The sequence below is a fragment of the Panthera onca genome, chromosome B4 (assembly GCF_046562875.1).
Source record: "Panthera onca isolate mPanOnc1 chromosome B4, mPanOnc1 haplotype 2, whole genome shotgun sequence".
NCBI lineage: Eukaryota > Metazoa > Chordata > Mammalia > Carnivora > Felidae > Panthera > Panthera onca.
In genome coordinates this window covers 63,368,110-63,393,417 of record NC_138345.1, presented here as the reverse complement: position 1 = coordinate 63,393,417, position 25,308 = coordinate 63,368,110, and the positions used below count along the sequence as shown (strand labels likewise).

The following is a 25,308-nucleotide window of genomic DNA, read 5'->3' as shown; positions in this document are numbered from 1 at the left end:
GCTTCAGATCCTCTGTCTCCCTCTCTCTCTGCCCCTGCCCTGCTTGTGTTCTCTCTCTCACTCAAAAATAAATAAGCATTTAAAGGAAAAAGGAAAGAAAAGCAAGGTTATATACATCACCACGGTAATACTCTGCATGCCATGCATACCTGGTGACATATATGCCATGGAAGCCATCACAAGTGTTGGACTTGTGGTTTATAAACTGGACCTCCTATTTCTAGACTGGAAGAGGTGATCTCCTCTTTTTAAGTACTTCTTGATCATAAAGAACAAACTATCTGTGAAAGCCAACAGAGTCCTTAATAAATATTTGTTACAGCATCAGGAGATTTTTTTTGTAATGTTTATTTATTTTTGAGAGAGAGAATGCACCAGTTGGGGAGAGGCACAGAGGATCTGAAGTGGGCTCTGTACTGAGAGCAGAGAGCCCAATGCAGGGCTCGAACTCATGAACTGTGAGATCATGACCTGAGCTGAAGTCAGATGCTTAACCAACTGAGCCACCTAGGTGCCCCAGTATCATGAGAATTTTATTGTAATTTTTAATTAATTTCAGCATGATTTCTTTCAGTGATTCCCTATAGGTCAGTGATAATCCCCATCAAAAAGCTGAGCAATGCAATCATCACATCGAATCCTTGGATCTGTGTATCAGGGGAGCTAGGAGACACGGGAGTAATGCAGATTCCAAAAAATCTCCTTGAAATGACTTTTGAGGTAAGTTCAGCTAATACCTTTCTTAGCAGAAAATGTCTTACATAGTTCTACACAAGGATTCCAGTTTTGCTTTTTTCTTTTTCCTCAAATCAAATAATATAAAGGAGTACTCAAGCATGCAGGATCATTTTTGTGAGTATAAACCTAAAGTTTTAAACACAATAATTTGTTTTGTATTTTTACTGCGATTAATTTTAATTATTAGGCTGTATTTTTCTACTTTCAGTGAAATACTTTTGGACTTTGCAAGGTCCTATTCCATGATTCCCAGTGCCTAGCACAGAACCGGGCAAATAGGGAGCATTCAAGTCCATGCTTTTCCCACAGTGGTTCTCTTCCTGACTGTCAAGTGCTCCCTGCCTGAACCTGGACAAAAGGACAGGAGAGCTGACATGCATGCTTCTGGCTTGTATACCACATGGTGGCATTTATAGATTGATTCTATAAAAATACCTCTCAATATTGTAGTCCATTTTCAGGTCTCACCTGGTGAAGTATTCCCTTATCTCTGAGCCCACATGCAGGTTGATCCTGGCATGCAGGAAGAAGACAAATATGTGCTCTTGTTTCAGGAGGGAAGTAGCACTAACTGACTATCCTCTTCTATTCTTTATATTCCTTATGGAATAGCAGTTTCCACTCCATCATAACACCCCCAAGAACCTGTTTTGGCCCTGTTTATCTAATGGACTCACAGCCAGCCACCTGTATATAAAAGATTAAAACCCTTGTCTTTTCTTTGACCAGCAGGTGTGGAACATAAACTCTATATAAGTCCCATCATTATTGTTTCCAGACGCTGTCTCATATCTGTCTCGTTTTCCATCTATCCTGCCACAACTAATTCAGGATGCCATCCTCCCTCACCTGGATTGCTATGATGCCTTCTCTCTCACCTTGATACAAACAAGTGAAGGGCTTTAAGAACTCATAGCTCTGCTGTTCCTAACCATACATAGTCAGTTGGGGGATCTGTGATATTTTATCAGAGTTTAAAAGTCAATTAATTGACATTTATTTTTACTGTCCTGTTATCATTGCTTTTTTTTTTTTTAATGTTTTATTTATTCTTGAGAGAAAGAGAGACAGAGCATGAATGAGGGAGGGGCACAGTGAGAGAAGGAGACACAGAAGCCGAAGCAGACTCCAGGCTCTGAGCTGTCAGCACAGAGCCTGACGTGGGGCTCGAACTCAGGAGCCATGAGATCATGACCTGAGCCAAAGTCTCAACTGACTGAGCCACCCAGGCGCCCCTCATTGCTTTCTTTTGTACTTGTCCACCAAGGGCCAGGAAGGACATTAATAACTATACTTTTTTTATGATAGCTTCAAAGACTTCTAGCAGATGAGGTTTGAAGTCAGTTCTGCCTTAGTATTTATTAGAAACAGAAAAATAGCCATGTCAGTGATTTTTTTATATCTATAGTTGTTTTCCTGAGCACACTGTAACTGAATCTAAATATCATCCTTTTGCCACTTCTTTCTTTTTTTTTTTTTAACTTTTATTTATTTTTGAGAGACAGAGAGAGATAGAGCATGAATGGGGGAGGAGCAGACAGAGAGGGAGACACAGAACTTGAAACAGGCTCCAGGCTCTGAGCTGTCGGCACAGAGCCCAATGCAGGGCTCGAACCCACGAACTGTGAGATCATGACCTGAGCCGAAGTCAGACACTCAAACGACTGAGCCACCCAGGCGCCTCTACTTTTGCCACTTCTTGAAATTCTTCTCATCCTAAAGGCACAAGTTCTGAGTTCCCCAGCTAGAAATAATTTTTCCTTTTCCAGTGTTTTTCTACTACTTGCTTACATCTCTAGTTTAGCACCTTGCACAGTCCCCTCATTTGATAGTTAATGTCCATATGTCTCCTCTCTCAATAGATGGGATACCTTAGATGTGAATATATTTCTCTAGTGCAAAGCAGAGCCCATTATGCAGGATGGGTCCTCTGTAATTATTAAATTAGATGGGACCAAAGTGCCATCACTGAAGCTAAGAGGTAGCGGCGGTAAGATCAGACACTGAATAACCTGTGGTCCTGTTCCTACAGTGCCAGAACTTGGGGAAGCTGACCACTGTTCAGATTGGTCACGATAACTCAGGACTGTTAGCCAAATGGCTAGTGGATTGTGTCATGGTCAGAAATGAGATCACAGGACATACTTACAGGTAAGTAAATGTCCTTGGGAGATCAGAACTCTTTGAGATTCTTTAGACAAGAAAAGGTTTAAGAATTGTTTTCTTTCTAAAGCTTTCTCCCTGCCTTCTGAATTTTAGTTTAGTTTTTTGGGTTGTTTGGTTTTGCTTTTGTTTATGGAATACAAAATTGCCCCCCAAAAAAACTTGTAAAAAAATTGATTGTGTTTGCTGTTAATGCTTAGTCCACAAGTGTTGGCAAAGAGTGATCTCTAATTTAAAAAAAAAAAAAAAGAAGGTTGAAGTAATTCATTTAGTAAAAAGGAAAGGATCTCTTCAACTCTACTAGTTACAGCTGGCACTCCTCTTTGGAAGTACTCTCCTCTTTTCTCCTATAACTGAACTCCCAAATTAACTTCTAGTTTGAAAATATTCTTCTCAGAAGATCTAAGCACAGGATTTTAATATAGACTAGGTATGCGAAAATATTGAATCATTTTAATTTGGTTTAGTGCAATAACAATTTATGGCTGTATAAGAGAGAATGTCTTTATTTTTCAGAGATTCAAACTGAAGTGTTTCTAGGAATGAAATGTCCTTATACGCACAATGTACTTTAAAATACTTCAACAAAAAAATAGAGGCGCCTGGGTGGCTCAGTCAGTTAAGCATCTGACTTCCACTCAGGTCATGATCTCACATAGAGCCCCGAATCGGGCTCTGCGCTGAAGCTCAGAGGCTGGAGCTTACTTGGGATTCTGTCTCCCTCTCTCTCTATGCCTCTCCCCCACTCACACTGTCTCAAAATAAATAAACATTTTTAAATACTTCAACAAAAAATAAAAAGCATATGGCCAATCATTAAGTCTAGGTGATAAGAATATGGGTATCTCTTATACTATTCTCTCTACCTTTCTGTGTGTTTGAAATCTTAAAACATAAATTTAAAAAACAACCCATAGGCACTAAAATGATGAGTTTCACCCATGATGCCATTTAAAGAATTCTGATTAAACTAGTAAAGTACTGGTGATTGAGAAGTTGTTTTTCTGACCTACAAGGTTCCCATGTGGACGATGGTTAGGGAAAGGCATTGATGACGGAAGCCTGGAGAGAATCCTTATTGGGGAATTAATGACCTCAGTGGCTGATGAGGATCTGGTAAAGCAGTGTCGGACTCCACCCCAGCAGAAATCCCCCACCTCAGCTCGGAGACTGAGCATCACTTCACTGACAGGAAAAACCACCAGTAAGTACTGTCCTTGTTAAATTTTCAGTGTGCCTCAGGTGTTGCAGGCATCATCTGGGGCCATTTTGCAGGAAACTGTTGCATTAATGAATTGTGGTAAGATTAAAAAGAAGAAAGCTGAAGAAAATTAATTTGGGCGAATGGAACTTAAAAGACGGGAGGGGAGAGAAAAGGGAAAAAATAAGGGAAGAATTAATAAATAATTAAAGGCCTGAAGAATTTAGGTTTAAAAACTGCATGCTCTGTTCTAATTAAGGTATAGAAATATGAATAAATAATATTTTTACTGAAAATTAAAGGAGGAGGGGCATCTGGCTGGCTCAGTCAGTAGAGTATATGACTCTTGATCTTGGAGTTCAAGCCCTATGTTGGGGGTAGATTGTACTTTGGGAAAAAAAAGCTGGGGCACCTGGGTAGCTCATTTGGTTAAGCATCTGACTCTTGATCTCATCTCAGGTCTTGATCTCATGGTTGTGAGTTCAGGCTCCAAGTTGGGCTCAAAGCTGAGCATGAAGCCTACTTAAAAAAAAAAACAAAAAAAACAAAAAAAAAAAACCCTAAATGAGGAATAAAGATAGCTTATATTACAGCATTCCCAGAGAGCCGTATCTAGCTATCCAGAGCCCGTTGTTCTAAGAGAAAAATATAAAAATTCCTCTCCTTACCCCCATAGTCCTACAGAAATGATAAAATATGTAAAGGAGTGACTTCTATGGACAGGATGCTGTGCTTATATGCCATTTTTAATAGTACCATAAACTTCTAATTTATGCTAATGTGGGCTTTACTAGGCTGAATAATGTCTCTCAAGGGTATTAGATCCTAATCCAGAATCAGTAACGTTACTTTTTTTGAAAAAATCTTTTCAATTATTAAGTTAAGGATCTTGGGATGGGAAGATTATTCTGGATTATCTGAATGGTCCCTAAGTACAGTCACATATAGTCTTATAAGAGGGAGGCAGACAGAAATTAGAAACACACAAGAGAAGACAGTATCAGCAGAGATTGGAGTGATAACAGCCACAAGCAGCTACCAGAAGCTTGAAGACATGAGCATACTCTTCCATAGAGCCTCCAGAGGGAGTGTGGCCCTGCCCTGATTTCTGCCTGGTGATAATTTCTGACTTCCGGACCTCCAGAACTATGACAGAATAGATTTCTGTTGTTTTAAGTCACAAGTTTGCGATAATCTATTATAGGAGCCACAAAAAACTAATACAGAGGCAGTATGATTTAATGAAAAATTACGGAAGTTTATCAGTGAAGTGGTTTTATTTTAGCCATAGACAATAAAACCATAAGTAGAATAACAAGGGTACCTGAGAGGTCCTTAGTTTACTTAACAAAGAAGTTTCCCTAGATGTTTTTAGTCCCTATCCATTTATTAGCACATAGTGATATATTAATATTAGAATGATATAGTCTAAAAATCCCCCTTATTCTTTCTCAAATTATTCCCCTCATTCATAATTCCTTGTTGCCTTCAGAAGTAAAATTCACACCACACACACTGGAAAAACAAAAATTACAAAGACTGATAATACCAAATATTGGTGAGGATGGAGAGCAATGGAATGCTTGGACATTGCTAGTGAGAATGCAAAAGAAAAACAGTTTGGCAGTTTCTTATAAAGACATACATACACTTAGCATACACTTGACACAGAATCCCACTCCTGAATATTTACTGGAGAGAAATGAATACATGTATCTACACTAAGACTTGTATTCAGATGTCCCTGGGAGCTTTATTCGTAATAGCCAAGATGGAAACAACCCCAAAATCCACCAGCTGGGGAATGGATAAGCAGAATGTGCTACATGTATTCAGTGGGGTACTAGTTGGCAATATATAAAAACGAGCAAACTGTTGATACATCTAACAACATGGGTAAAACTCAGAAGCATTATACTAAGTAAGTGAAAGAGAATAGACACAAAAGGCTAGATCCTATACGATTCCATTTATATTAAGTTCTAGAAAAGGCAGTATAATAATGATAGAAAGCAGAACAGCAGTTGCTAGGAGATAAGAGCTGGGGAAGGGGATTGATGGAAAAGGACACAGGGGAACCTTTTGGGTTGATGGAACTTTTCTACGGTATGATTGTGGTGGTTGCATGACTATACATCTGTCAAAGCTCATCAAATTGCACACTTAAAATTGGCAAATTTATTGTATGTAATCTTAAATTGACTTAAAAGACTGATCTTAAAAGATTTCAGTTCAGCCCATCCTAATTATTACAATGTCTAAAACAGTCCCAGTTTTATGGGGTATTACTGTTTTGAGAGGTCTTATCCTCTACTTTTGGTCATATTTTCTTTTCCTTACTCAATAAGTAGAAAAATTTAAATAACCTGAAATTCAGAGATGGGAAACTGGCATTTTCTCACCGTGTGTGCAAGGTGATATTTAGAGAACTAAAAGTTTTAAATCAATTTTAAAATATTACTGAATAGGGGCACCTGGCTGGTTCAGTCATTGTATCATGCAGTTCTGGATCTTGGAGTTGTAAGTTCCAGCCCCATGTTGGGTGTAGAGATTACTAAAAAATAAAATCTTTATGGGCCCCAGGGTGGCTCAGTTGGTTAAGCATTCCTCTCTTGATTTCAGCTGAGATCATGATCTCATGGTTCGTGAGATTGAGCCCCGAGTTAGGCTCTGTGCTGATAGTACAGAGCCTGCTTGGGATTCTCTATCCCTCCCTCTCAAAAAGAAATAAATAAACATTTAAAAAAATAAAATAAAATAAAATGGGGCACCTGGGTGGCTCAGTTGATCAAGTGTCCCAACTTCAGGTCATGATCTCATGGTTGGTGGGTTCAAGCCCTGCATCGGGCTCTGCACTGACAGTGTGGAACATGCTTGGGATTCCCTTTCTCCCTCCCTCTCAGCCCCTCCCTTGCTTGTGAGCTCGCTCTCTCTTTCTCTCTCCTCTCAAATAAATAAACTTAAAAATAATAAAATAAAATAAAGTCTTTAAAAATAAAATACTATTGATTAGTACAGGGCTATTTTATAATGAATGAAAGTTTTCAAAATAGGGGCACCTGGGTGGATCGGTCAATTAAGCATCCGACTCTTGATACCAGCTAAAGTCACCATTCATTTCAGAGATCACAGTTAATGAGTTTAAGCCCTGCATTGGGCTCTGCACTGATAGTGCAGAATCCAAGCCTACTTGGGATTCTCTCTCCCTCCTTCTCTCTCTGCCCCTCCCCTGCTCATTCTCTTTCTCAAAATAAATAAATAATAAATAAAAATAAAATAAATAATAACTATGTAAAAATAATAAAAAGTATATATGTAATTCATTTATTTTTTAAAAACTTTTCAGAATAGATCTTCATGGTTTTTTTTTTTAAGTTTATTTTTATTTATTTTGAGAAAGAGAGAGTAGGTGGAGGAGGGGAAGAGAATCCCACGCAGGCTCTGCACCATCAGCACAGAGTCCAGTGCGGGGCTTGAACTCACAGATGTGAGATCATGACGTGACCTGAAGTCGAGTCAGACACTTAACTAACTGAGCTACCCAGGGCACCCCTAGATTTTTATGTTTAAAAGAGAAAATACTCAGGGTGCCTTGCCGGCTTAGTAAAGTATGTGACTTTTTTTTTTTTAATGTTTTATTTATTTTTGAGAGAGAGAGTGTGAGCGGGAGAGGGCCAGAGAGAGAGGGAGACACAGAATCTGAAGCAGACTCTGGGCTCTGAGTTGTCAGCACAGAGCCCGATGTGGGACTCAAACCCATGAACAGTCAGATCATGACCTGAACCGAAGTCCAATGCTTAACTTACTGAGCCACCTAGCCACCCCAAGCATGTGACTCTTGATCTCTGGGTTGTGAGTTCAAGCCCCATGTTGGGCATAGAAGTTACTTAAAAATAAAAACAAAATTTTTTTCTTAAAAAGAGAAAATATTCAGAGAAAGGAAAAAAATTAGTAGCAACTGAAGAGGCCACAGTATCAGTCCTTCATTTTAACAATTTCTATGCATTGGTATAGAAAAAACTTACCTGAGGGGGCACCTGGGTGGCTCAGTCAGTTAAGCGTCCAACTTTGGCTCAGGTCATGATCTTGCCTTTTGTGAGTTTGAGCCTTGCATCAGGCTTCCTGCTGTCAGTGCAGACTTCAGATCCTCTGTCTCCCTTTCTCTCTGCCCCTTTCTACTCTCTCTCTCTCAAAAGTAAATAAATAAACTTAAAAAAGAAAGAAAAGAAAAAAACTTACTTGAGTTTTACCTGAAGAATGTTTTATGCAAGAAATCCTCCAGCAGTATGAATTCAAGATTCCTTTTTTTTTATAAGGTTTACTTATTTATTTTGAGAGAGAAAGAGAGTGCAAGCGGTGGAGGGACAGAGAGAGAGAGAGAGAGAGAGAGACAGAGAGAGAGAGAGAGACAGAGAGACAGAGAGAGAGCGACAGAGAGAGAGAGAGAGAGACAGAGAGAGAGAGAGACAGAGAGAGAGAGAGAGAGAGAGAGAGACATAATCCAAAGCAGGCTCCAGGCTCTACTCTGTCAGCACAGAGCCCGATGTGGGGCCCAAACTCATGAACCAAGAGATCATGACCTGAGCTGAAGTCAGCTGCTTAACTGACTGAGCCACCCAGGAACCCAGGAATTCAAAGATTCTTAAACAATAGAATGTGTAGTTTGTCCTTTATGGTGTGAAATGTAAACATAAGAGTTAATCACCACAAGAAAGTACCAAATACTTAAACTTTTCGTTACCTACTTCTATCCCTAGATAAAATGTGTTTAACATCTCTTTTTAACCATTCTTGGGTTTTGGGAGGCAAAGGCGGTTTAGATCCCATTCAGGCAGCCCACCAAGCTCTCCCTTAAAAACAAGACCTGAGCAAGTGCAGGCCGGGAGAATGAAGCAGTACCCAGGTAGACTAAATAGCCAGAAAGGGAAGCTGTTCTGGGCTTTGGGTGCCTCAGTGTACCTGGCATCTTCCCTTTACTTTAAAGACAGTAGCAAAAACACAGATTTCAGGTTAGCCATTCAGAGCTTCACAAACCTTGGTCTGTGCCCACTAAGGAACTCAAGAGTTAAGTAGGATAAGGGAGTACCTGGAATGATGCCATGGGTCTTTCCACCTCACTCCTCAGATCCAGGAGTTTGCTAGCACTTTGTGACAAGTACCATGCCAGGTTATTTACACCTGCAATATCTCATTCACTTTTCCCAGTGACCCATGAGGTTTATGTTTTCCCTATTTTAATTTGAGGAAATTCAAACTCAGAAGTTAGACATTTAACCAAGGTTATAGATTGCAATGGTAAGGTTGGAATTGGAATCTAGGAATCACAATTCCTTTGTGCCAAGATGCCTCCCCTTGGCCAGACTGACCTGAGACAAGTTTCATGGAGCGCCTGACAAGCCATCCTCTGTGGTGAAGCATTTCCTGCATGGGTGGACACAGTTGATATCCCATAGTACTTTGGTGTATTTCCCTTACATGAGAATTCAGCCACTGTTCATTATTTTTTCAGAACCCAATGCTGGACAGATCCAAGAAGGAATTGGGGAAGCTGTAAACAATATTGTGAAGCATTTTCATAAACCTGAAAAAGAGGTATGATCATCTGTCAAACTTAATGTATAGGCTTTCAGGGGCACCTGGGTGGCTCAGTCATTGAAGTGTTGCATTTGACTCCTGATCTCAACTCCTGTTTGATCTCTGGGTCATGAGTTTAAGCATTGCATTGGGCTCCACAGTGGGCATGAAGTCTACTTCTACTTAAAAAAAAAATTATATATATATATATATATATATATGATTTTAAAGCCACTTTTATACATGATACATACAGTAGAGGGTATGTTTTTATTTGTAAGCTTTCTAGTAGCTACAAGAACATACTTCATAGCTACCTTCAACACCCTTTTCTCTAGTGTTTTTCTTTTTTTCTTTATTTATTTGTTTGTTTATGAATGAATGAATGAATGAGTGAGAGGGTGGGGAGGGACAGAAGATCCGAAGCAGGCTCCACACTGACAGCAGAGAGCCTGATGTGGGGCTCAAACTCAAGAGCCGAGAGATCATGACCTGAGCGGAAGTCGGACATCCAGTTGAGCCACTCAGATGTTCCTTCTCTAGTATATCTCTTAAACGTAGGTGCAGTAGATTATTCTTTGGCACTGTGTGTTTTGTTCCACAGAGAGGAAGCCTCACGGTGTTGCTGTGTGGAGAAAATGGCCTGGTTGTGGCACTTGAACAAGTCTTCCACCATGGCTTCAAATCTGCCCGCATCTTTCACAAGAATGTCTTCATCTGGGACTTCATAGGTAAATTAAAACAGGTGTATGTTACTATAAAGGCACTGAGATGCTTCTTAGAAAACTCGAAGACCCAGGAATTTAAGCAAATAAGGGTTAGTGACAAGGGAGTATGTTTTTAAAAAAAAATCTCAAATTAGCACTCTCTTTGCTTTTCATTCAGTCGACAAATATTATAGTGTCCGTAATATTCCAGACACTCACTGTTCGAGGTGCTCAAGATACACATTGAGGCGGTAGAGTATGCAGCTCCTGATCTCGGGGTTATGAGTTCAGGCCTAGATTGAGTGTGGAGCCTACTTTGAAAAAAAAAGATACACGTTGAGATATAAGTAAACAAAACAAAAATTCCTTTGGTTGGCAAACTTACATTCTGGTGGGGACAGGAACACAGATAAAACACAAAAACATAACAAGTATGCAGTTCAGCTGGTATGTTAGAAAGTGATGGTTGATCTGGGAAAAAAAATAGTAAAGTGAAAGGAAATGGAGTAAAGAGTGCTTTTTTAAGTGGGGTGATTATACGCTTTGTGGACCAAGTGATATTTGAGCAAAGACTTTAAGGAAGTGAGGAATTGAGCCATGTGAATATCTGGGAGAAGAGCACTCCAGGCTGAGAGACCTGCCAGGGCAGAGGCCCCAAGCTGGGAGTGTGCTTGGCCATTGCATGGAGTAGCAAGTGTAGTGTGACTGGGGCAGAGTGAGGGAGACAGAGTAAGAGGATACTGGGGGAGAGGGCTGTGTACTGCCAGAGCCAGGAGCTTCAGGGCCTTCTAGACCTTTGCAAGGACTTGGGTCTTTATCATGATTGAAATAGGAAGTCATCGGAAGGCTTTGAGCTAAGGAATAAATGACATAAAATAACTTCTGTTTTGTTTTAAAAGGATTACTCTAGCTTTATGTTATCCAGTATGATAACCACTACCATAGCTACGTGTGGCTATTTAAATTTATTTAATTTAAATTAGATTTAAAATTCACTTCGTTAGTCACACCTGCCTTACCTAGTAGCTATCAAATGGAACCTTGCAGATACAGAACATTTCATCCATCACAGAAAGTTCTGTTGCAGTGTACCGCTCTAGCTTGTTAAATAAGCTTTGTAATCTTTATTCCGGTATGCGGTTCTTCTAGAATTCCCAGTTTTCTTAAAAGGGTGATTAATCATTTTGTGTCTTGTAAATATAGTCTAGATGAAGTGGTTGGTTTTATCCAACTTAGAGTTTTTAGACAAGGAAAAGAAGGTTAACAGAGCTAGGCCTCCAGGAGTGATTTTTTTTTTCTTTTGGAATGCCCAGAATCTTACTACTCCTGTTTCTAATATATGTATACATATCTCTTCCTCAGATTTCTTGAGTCAGTTCCATTTCAAGGATTTCATTGCAAAATGTCAGCTAGCCACTGTATAACTAGAACAGAGGGCACATATCGATGGCTACCATGTATTTGCTAGCTGCTCCTAGAAGGTTCCAGTCTTGACCGGGGAGTCCATTTGTTTTTCTTTTTTGCCAGTTTCCATTGCTTGAAGGTATTCTAAAGAGAGTAAACTTTGCACCCTTCTGGAATGCAGTCTAGATTAGAAAATAAACTCCCGGAGCATATCGTTCCACCAGGAAACATGGACCTCTAGAATTCATCATGAAATCAGTGATAAAGTAATGATTTTGGTTTCCAGACTGGCTCTAATGCAAAGCACCATTAGTGTTTCCAGAATAAACTAAGTGATTAATCTTTCTGTGTATGAAGTATTAATGTGTATTGTGATATGATTCTGACTTCCTTCCCCAGAGAAAGCGGTTGCTTATTTTGAAACCACTGACCAGATTCTAGACAATGAAGACGATGTCCTTATTCAGAAATCATCCTGCAAAACCTTCTGCCACTATGTAAATGCTATTAATACTGCACCCAGGAACATTGGAAAGGACGGCAAATTCCAGATTTTAGTTTGCCTTGGAACACGGTATAAAGCCAGTTCTTGACTTTCCCTATCTTTGTTATGTTTTGAACAAAAGTCCAGGAGGGGCTGCCTCAGATCATGCCCCTTCCAAAGCTCTCCCATGGGCTCTTTCATTGCAATTTTTATTATGAAACTATGTTTATTGGGTACTTGCTGTGTATTGACACCATGCTAAGTACTCATTTAATCCTCCTGTCACTTCCCCACCACAATACATGAAGTAGCACTGTACAGATGTATAAGGTACAGCCGAGTTAACAAAGCTTCCCAGGGTCACACAGCTAGAAAGAAGCAGAGCCAAGATTCATACCCAGTCTCACTTGAGTGCCCAAGCTCTCAACCATTACACTACACTGGCTCCAAAGGTGGGTAGATAGGTAATGGGTAGTTTGGTAAGGAATTTGACACACATACGTATATTTACTGTGTAGGGTTTGTGTTGTGTATCTATAGCACCATGTTGTTGGTTTTTTGTTTTTTTTTAAATTTTTTCACCATGTTATTTTAAATTTAATAACATTGTAGAATTCATATGATATAAATAATTCTTAAGTATATAAAGTCTTCTCTTTGACAGTTCCCTACCCCTTTATTTTTTGAAAATGACACATAGCTTTACAATCCATTAATTTTTAAACAGCTGTCAGAATTATAAGAAATGAAACATGTAGGCCTTTAGAACAAGATTTTAAGTTATCTGTGTAATGTTGTTTTTTTTTTTTTTCCTACAGACCTAGAGCCCCAACAGGAGATTTGCAGGCCTAGTTATGACTGCTTTTATCATGAAAGGCATATCGAGGGGCTCCTGGCCACTAGCTCAGTCAGAAGAGCATGTGACTCTTGGTCTCAGGGTCATGAGTTTGAGCCTGAGGTTGGGTGTAGAGATTACTACAAAAAAATAATAAACTTTAAAAAAAACAAAAGGCATATTGAGAGATGCTCAATAAGGATGTCTTAGATATTTAGTGGCAGGTAACTAATGTCAGAGGTTAATCAGGACACACTGAAGGTTGAGATGTCCTCCTGAAAGAACTGGTTTATAAAACTAAGTTCTATATTTCTTCTTAATAAAAGGGCCCAGTTTCAGCTATGCTTTTAAAATTCCTTTTAAACATGATCCTTATCTCCTTTTATCTCTTTACTTGTTCTGATTTATTAGACCAATGCAACCCCTCTTTTGGTTTGTAAAATCCACTTAATGTTTTTCTTTCCTTTTGTTCCTTGTTACATTGTATAAGTTTTTTTTTTTTTTAATGCTAATCCTGACTATTTAATGCAGTCTTTCTTCCCAAAGGGTCAGCGTACTTTGGCATGCCTTGCCACAGATGTCTGAGTAACACCCCTAAAAAAAGAGATACAAAATGACTTTCTGCCTCTTTTTTTTTAAGTGTTAAATCAGAATAGAGAATCTCTTTAATGTGGGTAGGTCCTTATGGCCAATTTGCCCAAACTTATTTTCAGTCTCTTGGGTTTTCGCATTAACACTGTATCATTACTGTATCTTTTTAACCAGCAAATTTCCAAAATCTTGAATTTGTTTTCTACTCTGCTGACCTGAGAACTTGGCTGGATTTTGCTCCATCCAGTCCTACACCTTCCCATTGAAAGTTCTAACGTGTGTTGTTCTGCAGCAAGGTGGGCAGGGCTCAGGACTTCTTTCTCTTTGACTCTGTAGGGATCGCCTGCTCCCACAGTGGATCCCACTCTTAGCCGAATGTCCTGCCATTACCCGAATGTATGAGGAGAGTGCCCTCCTGCGAGACCGCATGACTGTCAACTCTCTCATCCGCATTCTGCAGACCATTCAGGACTTCACCATAGTCTTGGAAGGATCACTCATCAAAGGAGTGGATGTGTAACCCAACTGGCTAGAAGCTCTCAGTCCAGACCCCTTGCTCCTGAACCTTCCCCAACTATGGGGACCGATTTGGACTTGTCTGATAAGGTAGTGAGTCACTGCAGGGGGCAACACACCATATTCCCCAATTTGAACAATCCTCACACTACAGACAAGGCAAAATGCTGTATTGTAGTTCATTTGAACCTGGAATTTAGTATAAAATAGAGTATTTTCATGTGTTAGATGTGTGTAAATATGCTATCTTCTTTAAGAAATTATATTACTCTAATAAGATACTTTTCTTAGATTGAATATTCCTGTGACTTAACATAAGTAGCTTAACCACATTGGGAGTTGGGAGGGAAAGAGTGGTGCTAGCCAGGAAGAAGCCAGTAAACATGTAATTACAGTGCAACCCAGTCGGGCTTTTTTTTTTCCCTCCAGGTATCACAGAGGAACCCAGAATGCATTGTTATGTCGTAGCCATCCATCCTGGTGTGTCTGATCCTTTGTATTGTGAATGTAAACAGCTTTACCTACTGTATGTGATAGTCCTCACTTCTATATTTTAAGTTACACTTGATTTCATACATTTGAACTGAGTCACTTCTCCAGTCTTTTGGGAAATCTTTTTCCGTGGGCACAAGATAAAGATACAGTTCAAATATTTTAAATACTGGACCCCAGGAGCTTGGCTGAACTGGAAAGAGAACACACAAAGCCCTGAGAAGTATGTTAAATTGTAGGATTATCACTTCTTTACACTTTGGAAAGATTAGCCTAGACTAACTTCATTCTTGGCATTTTTATTCTTGTTATGTGAGGTACTTTGAGGAGATGTGAATTTCAAAGTGTTGGTCTTACAGTTATAAGAACTGCAAACGGCAGTTTGATTCTGCACTTATAATTTGGCCATCTAAGCCCTGCAGCAGTTCTTACCTCAAGGATAATCTCAAACCCTGTCTTTGTTAGGTTCCAGTCACCTCCCCCCCTTCCTGTGCCCATCCCCCTCTCAGGAAATGGAAGGAATGTCTAAGAAGGAGGAGGGCTTGGTGTAGCTTGGAATGTTTTTGTGAAAGTATTTGTTGACCATGATAATGCAAATAACAGAGGGAAAGAGAAAGAATGAACCCTTTCTGGGTGTTTCAGGGCAAGTTTTATGTTCCTTTTCTAAGAAGTGGTAATAAATGTAAAACAACTGGCCCAGAGAAGGTAAAAGCCAGTACAGCATAGACTGACAAAATGGGAGCAGAACCAGAGGCGACAGTTTTGAAAGACCAAACATTGTGAGTACCTTTCCAGTTGGGTATTTTATAAGGAAGTTAAATAAACGTGGTATTAGCTAGTTACCTTAAGACTTCGTTTATGGTAGGTCCTGTAACCAATTAGGCATTTGCACATTGTTAGCAGTGAAATTGCCCCAGCACTGCGCTGTGTTTTATTCCCAGTTGTGGCTGAGAGGCCAAGCCATGGCCTCTCAGGACCCCCGTACGATCTTGAGGGTCCTGGGCTTTAGCCAACAGTATTGTTTCTCTTCTTTCCTGAAGGAAGAAACTAATGAACAAGTGCCTCACTCCCTTATCAAGCACTGTATTCAGCCAGGCGACCAAGGCACATCCCCTTTTAATATCTAACTTAGTGTTTGAGGAGGAATGGGGAATTGAAGGCCGCATTTAGAGACCCACGAAGGGTTTAAGAACAGGTTTTTGGGTGACTTGGGTAGACTGGAGATTTGTTCGCCTGAGTCTGAAGTGTGTCTGCGTGACAACGCAGCTCTTCCAGGATCATGGAAAGTCTATTATGGGAGAGACGTCCAGAACCCATTTCACACAGGTTCTTGTGTTGCTGTGATCAGAAACCACTGAATGATCAGGGCAGGGTTTTATTCTTATTACCTTCCTCATAAGACCATGCTTCTGGCACACTCCAGGCAGCCGAAGGATGACTTAGGTGAGCAGGCTAGCATTGAGTGACCATTTTACAGATGGGAACACTTGAGGATCGGAGAGGTTAAATACTTACCCCACAGCTGGTCAGTGACAACAGAGTCTAGAACTCGTTTTTTATTACACCAAGACTGCGTGACACTGAGCTCCAAAGCATTCATATTAAGTCTTTGTACCCCTGGATCTTTATTCATACACCCAAGCAAGTAGGATACAAATATTACTATCCATTTATAATAAGCATTTATAAGGATTAACATTCTTTTTAACAAATGGTTCTAAAGTGGTTGAGAATTACATGTTATAAAAACTGGGAGCAAAATTGGATTTGGGGCCTATGAATAAAACCATTACATTAAAAGTAATACCCAAAAATAAATTATACCTAAAGTTTTATCCCACTCTGTGTGATAGGACCATAACAATGGGAATGACCACTTTCACAAGAAATAGTCACACCAGAACTGACACATCTTCTAGAGTGCTGGGCCCTTTTAATTGGTCACATCAGGAGCCCATATACTTATTCCAGTGATACAGCCAGGACTCCAAACGTGTGGGGACCTCCTTCTGAGCCATCTGAATGGCCTACAGCCCATTCTTTTGAGTATTGCCAGTGATGTTAAGTCTTGACCTTTCAGAAGAAATTTAATATTCAGAAACAACAAAAAGTCCTTAGGATCCAAATTGATTAATAAAAAGGATGCTTAAGCAGAGTTTGAGGCCGCAAAGAAATTATTCTAAAGAAATAAGACTTCTCTCTTATGTGGCTTATAACTGTCCCTAAGCTAATACCAGAATATTTTGAGCAGGACAGTAGCAGAACCTTTAGAATGAATGTACATAACCGACTTTTGGAAGGACCGTACCTATTTAGAGGTATCCTTTTTGCTATATTAATTTTTAAAATCATATTGCTTTATATAATGACACCTCAAAGTTAAAGTAAGTAAAAATCAACTTTGTAATTTTTTTTTCTTCAGAATAAGTTAAAAGTAATGCCTGGAACCATAGTTAGTATTTTCACATAATAATAGCTTAAGAGGAAATTCTTTTAAAACTAAATTGCCAAAAATATTACCTCTTGAAACATCTAATTTCCAAGTGTTTTCCAAATGTCCTGAAACTCCTAATGTCAGCCTTTCTGACAGCGGCATTACACTTGTTGGTATTACGTGTGAGGCCCTACAAGCGGTGCCCTGGTTGGGGCTCACCAATGCCATAAAAACGACTGAGGCTCAGTGTGGAGTAGCATAAAGTGCCATTCCAGTTGGGGTAAAATCGGCCTTAGAGAGAACAAAAGCAAGGCTTCCCAAGGCCCCCTCTCCCTCCCCTTTCCCACTGGGAGCAAGAATCTGATATAAGAAACCTAAATCTTGCAAAAGTCTGCAGTTGCCCTCTAAAATTTATTCTAAATGTTGCAGACATTTTTGAATCTTTGTGACCCTGTGATATTTATTTTAACATGCCTTTTTAAAAAATCATTTTAATTAGCTTCTGTCACACTACATGAATGATGAATGATATAGGGGAAATACTGAATTGCTTGTATCTCCTTTTTTTGGAATAAAGCACTGTTGTATGTAAACGTAAGTGAAAGAGAGGTAGAAACTATACGTAAAAGTTTGTGTGTAGTATATGTTGATGCCTCTAAGATATTTTGAAACAGGAGGCAACAGATGTGGACCTCAGATCCCCAGGGAAATATTTATTTGACAGCATTGAAAGTGTAGCTCTTACTCGAAATATCTTCTTTCTGCTAAGAATTATGATTTTCCAGTAGATTTTCATTTTGAGTATTGTATTTTCTCTGTGAGGTTTACAGAAGCTATCCTTTTCAACGTGTTGAAGGGACAATCTGAACCTTAGCTATTTATATTTCAGTATTAACATACCTTCATTGAGAATGGAGTCCTGGGCTCCTCTCTACTTTTATAAAATGAATCCTGTTTCCAAGTCATCAGTTTCTTTTGAAGTCCCTGTTTCTTTCCTAAGCATTTGTTACATTACCATTTAGCTTTAAAAAGAGACAGAAACGAATAATAAACTTCTAGGTCCTTTATTCCTATTAAAATACATTTACAAATCTCTTGGATTTCCAACCTGTTTTGAAGAGGGTACTGATGATCAGAGGAATCCAAGAAGAAATGCATTGTCCCAGATCTTCCTGGAGCTGATCATCCTCTCAAGGACAGAATAAAGATTAGCTCCAGAAATGTATCACATTGAGCAGTTGACACGAGAGGGACAAAAATATATATCAAAAAATTTCTCCTCATCTAAAGGAATCCAGGGCATCCTTGGGTTATGTGGGAGGGAATCATGCTTGATCCAGTTTCCTGAATGAATTCGTGTGTGGCTCCAGTCTGTTCCAAACCTTGTTCACAGTAGAGAGGTATGGTAAGGAGTTCCTGTTGTCAATCAGCTGAGGGTGTTAAACATAGAAAAATCCTTCTATGTTACACTTGAGCCGTGTGTAAATGTAGTCTGTGTATCTTTTTTTAAAAAATGAACATTTCTGCATTTAAATTATATTGTGTTTCTTTGTATTGTTAACAATGCATCAGAACTGGATTTTTTTTTTCTCATCTGAACATAATAGAAAATTTAAAGAGTATTGTGATATCAAGCACTTTAACATACATATCAGAGAAACTGACGTGGGTTTTTCAGGTTTTGGAGTACATTTAAATATGACTTTTCATGCTTTGTTCTTTACAAATAAAACTGTGGGGTTGATACTTTGTTTTGCTTTGTTATTACAGAATCTTAATACTGAGTGGCAAGTGATTTCAGAAAGTAGAGGGATAAACCAAAACCATTAAGTAAGTAGTAAAAATACTCCTGCTGGGCAACTGGTTATCCAGAAGAGGTTTAAAAAACAATTTTTTTTAAGGTTCAAGAAAACCATACAGAAAAATCCGTTCTTGGCCTAAAAGCCTAAGCGAAAAAGGAGAAACAAAATCTTTAGAGGAAAATACAGAATGCATTTATGAACTTAGGAAAGGGAAGTATTCTTAAGACACTCAAAAATAGCAGAAGGCAAGGTTTCATTGACTACCCATTGTAAGCATTACTTAAGTCATTGCTTTAAGATACGGGCATACAGCATTTTATTTATTTTTTAAATTATTTTTTTGCATATAGCATTTTTAAAAATTTTAATGTTTATTTTTGAGAGTGAGAGACAGAGAATGATTGGGGGAGGGGCAGAGAGAGGGAGACACAGAATCTGAAGCAGGCTCCAGGCTCCAAGCCATCAGCACAGAGCCCAATGCGGGCTCAAACTCATGAACCTTGAGATCATGACCTGAGCTGAAGTTGGACACTTAACTGACTGAGCCACACAGGCGCCCATGCATATAGCATTTTAAACATACATACACATCAAATTCCTGCTGTTACGGGATTTATATTCTCTTTTTTTTTTTTTTTTTTTTTGGAATTTGTTTTCTAATGAAGGAGTTAAATAGTGAACAGGAGAAGTAATACACATTATACTTAGATAACAGTAACAAGCAAGGAAGAGAGACTGAAAGTATGATTGGGCCATTTGGAGAAGGACTGCAATAATAAATGGGTTAGCTAGAGAAGGCCTCACTGCAAATGGAGATGCCCTTAACTGGCATTAGAAAACGTGTAGGAGAAAATAAGGCTGCAGGATCAACATCAAGAGCTTACTTTTGGGGTGCCTATGCAGCTCAGACAGTGAAGTGTCTGACTTCGGCTCAGGTCACAATCTCATGGTTCATGAGTTTAAGCCCAGCATCAGGCTGTCTGCTGTCAGTGCAGAACCTGCTTCAGATCCTCTGTCCTCCTCTCTCTCTGCCCCTTCCTTCCCTGTTACTGCACTCTCTCTCTCAAAAATAAATAAACACTGAAAAAAAAATTACTTTTGAACCTAAGTTTGGAATGCCTATTAGACATCCAAGTAGAGAAGCTTAGTAGGCACGTGCATGAATAGATTAGGAGTTCAGGGGAGAACAAGGATATATTTGTCAGGATCTAATCAAGAGACAGAAACCATAAGCTATTTGAAGAGGGATGGTTTTTTTTTTTTTTTTTTTAAGTAAAATCCATGCCCAACATGGGGCTTGAACTCATGACCCCAAGATCAAGAGTTGAATGCTGTACCAACTGAGCGAGCCCGTCACCCTGAAGAGGGGGGGTTGAATGTAAAAAACTATGTATGAGAGTTCTCTAGAGAAAAAGAACCAAGAAGTCATGTGTTTGTGTGTGTGTGTGTGTGTATACATACATATATACATACATATATATATGTATATATATATATATACACATATATACATACATATATATGTGTATATATATATACATATATACATACATATATATATGTATGTATATATGTGTATATATATACACATATATATGTATGTATACACACACACACACACACAGATTTATTTTAAGGAATTGGCTAATGCAATTTTAGAGACTTGATAAATCCAAAATCTACAGGGTAGGCTGGTAGGCTGGAGAGCCAGAGAAGCGTTGTAGTTCAAGTCCAAAGGCAATCTGCTGACAGAATTCTTTCTTGCTCAGAGAAGGTCACTCTGTGTTCTGTTCAGGCCTTCAACTGATTTGATGAAGCCTACCCACATTATGGAGGATAATCTGCATTACTTGAAGGCTACCAATGTAAATATTAATCTTGTCCAAAGCACATTTTCACAGAAATATTCAGAATGTTTGATTAAATGTTTGATTAATTAACCATCATAAACTGTAACAAGAAATTAGAATAATAGAGGATTTATTTACTAAGCAACAAAAAGAACTCTTAATACAAGAATAGCAAAAATAAATAAACAATAGCATCTATAGGAAGCAGCCACTAACCATAGGCTTAAAATGCCCTTTCCCTCAGGCTGACAGCCAGATTTTGTTAGAAAGGGTAACACCAAGATCCACTAGGTGTCAAAGAAGTTTACTCAGTTGATGCACCAGTGGCACTTGGGAATCTGCCCTCAGGTACCAAGGAAGCATCCATGGGGAGATGCCATATCCCAGAAGCTGCTGGGAAGCCACTGAAGGTGGCGCCAGGGAAGCCATCCATGGACAGGTGCTATACCAGTAAAACTCAGTGCAGAGCACCCAAGGGAATGCCACACGAGGTGAGCTGCTGAGTAGGAGGTGAGCCAGGAGCTTCCCACTCCAGAAGCTTGCAGAGGGGAGCACAGCAGAAACAGGAAGTGAAACTCCCTCCTCCAGTGCATCTCCAGTGCCATTTTTTTTTTTTTTTTTTTTTTTTTTTTTTAATGTTCATTTGAGAGAGAGTGAGTGAACAGGGGAGGGGCAGAGAGAGAGGGAGACACACAATCTAAAGTGGACTCCAGGCTCTGGGCTGTCAGCACAGAGCCCAACACAGGTCGAGCTCACAAATCGCGAGATCATGACCTGCACTAGAGTCTGACACTGAACCGACTGAGTCACCCAGGCGGCCTCTCTCCAGTGCATTCTACTGACAAAGGTTAACATTGTGCCAGCTGGCAAAGGAAAAATGTTTACAGAAGGGTCTAGCTTCATTGTCACAGAACAGGCAATAAAGGGTAGATTTGGAGCTGAGAGGCAATAACTGATAACTGCCCCAGGTCCTTATATTCAGTTGTGGAGGAAACAAAGGAGGGGAGTAGGAAAATGCAGGAGGAAAGGAGACAATAGAGCAACGTCTCCAAACTTTATGGTGCAATGATTTAGAGCAGAAATTGTCTGCCATGTCCATTTTAACTTGGTCCACATGTATCTGTATGATTTACATCACTACCCTTTAAAATATTGACTTTAATTTAAAATATGTGTGTGTATATATATATTAAAAATATATAATACATATTTTATATAGATTATATGTATATTATATATATATAATATATATATATTATATATATTATATATATATAACTTCAGTTAAAAAGGGTAGGAGGCTTTTGCAGTTTAAAGGAAAGAAGACCACGGGTAGCAATGAAGGTGATGGAAAGTGTTGGGTACTTGGTGTATTTTGAAACTAAAGGCAGAGAATTTCCTGATGGATTGTGGGGGATGAGCAAAAGAAAAGTCTAGAATAACTCTAAGCATTTTGGCCTGAACAACTGGAAGGATGAAGCTAGAAATTCTGTTAAGTAAGGATGTGGGGAGAACGGGCTTTGAGGAAAGATCAGAAGTTCAAGTTTGGACATGTTAAATTTCAAAAATTGATTAGATATCCATGGAAATGATGAACAGGAAATTGAATGTCTGAGTCTGGATTTTGTGAGCAGTTGGACTTCAGATACAAGTTTGGGAGTTGCCAACATACATAGATGGAATTTAATGTCTTAAAACTGGATGAGAATATAAAGGGAGTGAGTTATTAAATCATCTCCCAAAACATTCACTTTAATTCCATGATAGGCATATGGCATGATTTATCATGTGACATTTAGGTTTACCTCCCAAGTTTTCACTATTCTGTAAAATGCTATGATATAAAACATGTACATAGCTCCCAGTGTTTCACTATTCTGAATACCATAATGAACAAAATTCCTTGCTTTGTGAGAAACTACCATTTTTGTAGGTCAAAGGCAAATGTTAACAACTGTATATGATTCAACCTAATATTTGTGATGATAATTCTTTTGGTTCTTTATCTTGACATGTTATAATTTGATTAAAATAGATACTGTAACCTAGATGGAGCAATTAATCTCTGGGCTGCAAAGCCTAAAAATAAATCACTCTAGTTAGAGCTAGCATGTGGGGCCAGATGTTTCCTAAAACTCCCATAACATAATCCTGAGGTCTGTCATTTACCTACCCATACCTTGTGTTCTTAAACGACCTCAAAACTTCTGGATTTCTCACTGACATCCTATTCAAAAACAGCAGAGCTTCCAAATACATGAAATACAAACTGATGGAATCAATGAGAAAGAGACAAAGTCTCAAGTATAGTAGGAAAAGCACTTTTCTCAATTATTGAAAGTGCGTATAGATAGGAAATCAGTAGAGACATAGAGGACTTGGATAATACCATCAACCAACTTGACCAAATTGATATTTATAGAATATTTTCACGAATGGCAAGATACAAATTCTTTCCAACAACACAAAGAACATTTACCAAGATTGACAATCTTTGGGGCCACAAAATAAGTATCAATAAATTTAAAAAGATACAAGTCATGTAAAGTATGTTCTCTAGCCACACGGGTCAAAAAATGAATCAAAGTGAAAGCAAAAAGAGCATCTAAAGCAGCTCTTAAAGACAAATTGCTAGCACTGAACACCTACCCTACAAAAAGGTTTTCTATGCTACATATGTAACATGTTACTAAGTTCCATCTAACATATATGAGTTTAGAAACAAAAAAAATTAAAAACTAACAAACGAGACAGAAAGTAAAGATTAGAGCAAAATCAATAAAACAGAAAAAAATCAATGAAACCAGAAGGTAATTTTTTTTTTTTTTTTTTTTTTTTTTTTTTTTTTTTTTTGAGAGAGAGAGGACGCAAGTGAGGGGTAGAGAGAGAATCTCAGGAGGGGCAGAGGGAGGCAGAGGGGTCAGGGGCAGAGAGAGAAGCAGGGCTCATCCAAAGCAGGGCATGACCTGAGCCAAAGTCAGATGCTTAACCACTGAGTTACCCAGGCACCCCAGAAGGTAATTCTTTGAGAAATCAATAAAATTGTTAAACCTACAGCCAGATTGTTTAGAGAAAAAAGAAGAAAGACACAAATTGCCAATATCAAGAATGACAGAGTTGACATAAAAATAGATTCTACACATACTGAAAGGATAATAAGGAAGGACAATGGATAAAGAAGATGTGGCATGTATCTACAATGGAATACTACTTAGCCATCAAAAAGAATGAAATCTTGCCATTTGCAACAACATCAATGTAGCTACAGTGAATTATGCTTAGCGAAATAAGTCAGAGAAAGTCAAATACCATATGATTTCACTCATATGGAATTTAAGAAACAAAACAGATGAACATATGGGAAAAGGAAAAAAAGGGACGGAAACCATAAGAGACCCTTAACCATAGAGAACAAACTGAGGGTTGATGGAGGGAGGTGGGGGGGTGGGGGATGGGCTAGATGAGTGATGGGTATTGAGGAGCGTGCTTGTTATGAGCACTGGGTTTTATATGTAAATGATGAATCACTGAATTCTATTCCTGAAACCAGTATTACATTACATGTTAACTAACTAGAATTTAAATAAAAATTTGGGAAAAAAAAAGAAACAACTATTAAATTAATAACAAGGAAGAGAGAAAGAAAGAAAGAAAGAAAGAAAGAAAGAAAGATAAAAAGAAAGAAAGAAAAAAAGTAAAGGGGAATAATATGAACAACTTTTTAAAAAAGTTTTATTTTGAAAAAAAGTTCAGAAGGTTGCAGGACACAAAGTTAAATGTACAAAAATCGGTTGTACTTCTATATGCAATAGCATTATAAAACTGAAATACTTAGGAATAAATTTGACCAAAAAATGTGCAGGATCTGCTCACTGAAAACTACTTAGGGAAATTAAAGAGGCCCTAAATAGATACAGGAGTGCTGATGCATAAGGCACATGTACCCCAATGTTTATAGCAGCACTTTCAACAATAGCTAAATTATGGAAAGAGCCTAAATGTCCCTCAACTGATGAATGGATAAAGAAGATGTGGATTACATATACAATGGAATACCAGTTGGCAATGAGAAAGAATGAAATCTGGCCATTTGCAGCAACATGGATGGAACTGGAGGGTATTCTGCTAAGTGAAATAAGTCAGGCAGAGAAAGACAAATACCATGTTTTCACCCATATGTGGATCCTGAGAAACTTAAGACCATGGGGGAGGACGAGGGGGGAAAAAGTTACAGAGAGGGAAGGAGGTAAACTATAAGAGACTCTTAAGGACTGTGAACAAACTGAGGGTTGGTGGAGGGGTGGGGGAGAGGGGAAAGTGGGTGATGGGCATTAAGGAGGGCACCTGTTGGGATGAGCACTGGGTGTTGCACAGAAACCAATTTGACAATAAATTATATTTAATAAAAAATAAAAATAAAGAGGCCCTAAATACATGGAGAGATATGGTGTGTGCATAGAATAGTCAATATTATTTAGAAGTCAATTTAGGGGCGCCTGGGTGGCTCAGTCGGTTAA

At 38.7% G+C, this 25,308-nt stretch overlaps 1 protein-coding gene across 6 annotated transcripts in view; it reads left to right on the top strand.

Annotated features, from left to right (window-relative positions):
* DENND5B (DENN domain containing 5B) overlaps window positions 1–18,885 on the top strand; it is a 187,813-nt gene extending 168,928 nt beyond the window's left edge. For all 6 annotated transcript variants that reach the window (XM_060658003.2, XM_060657998.2, XM_060658002.2 and 3 more), the window contains 7 exons: window positions 575–720; window positions 2,771–2,889; window positions 3,918–4,105; window positions 9,612–9,694; window positions 10,281–10,407; window positions 12,187–12,361; window positions 14,034–18,885. In XM_060658003.2, coding sequence (XP_060513986.2) covers window positions 575–720; window positions 2,771–2,889; window positions 3,918–4,105; window positions 9,612–9,694; window positions 10,281–10,407; window positions 12,187–12,361; window positions 14,034–14,217 — 1,022 coding nt within the window. In that variant the 3' untranslated portion in view covers window positions 14,218–18,885. The remainder of the gene's footprint in view (window positions 1–574; window positions 721–2,770; window positions 2,890–3,917; window positions 4,106–9,611; window positions 9,695–10,280; window positions 10,408–12,186; window positions 12,362–14,033) is intronic.
* Window positions 18,886–25,308: the final 6,423 nt, after the last annotated feature.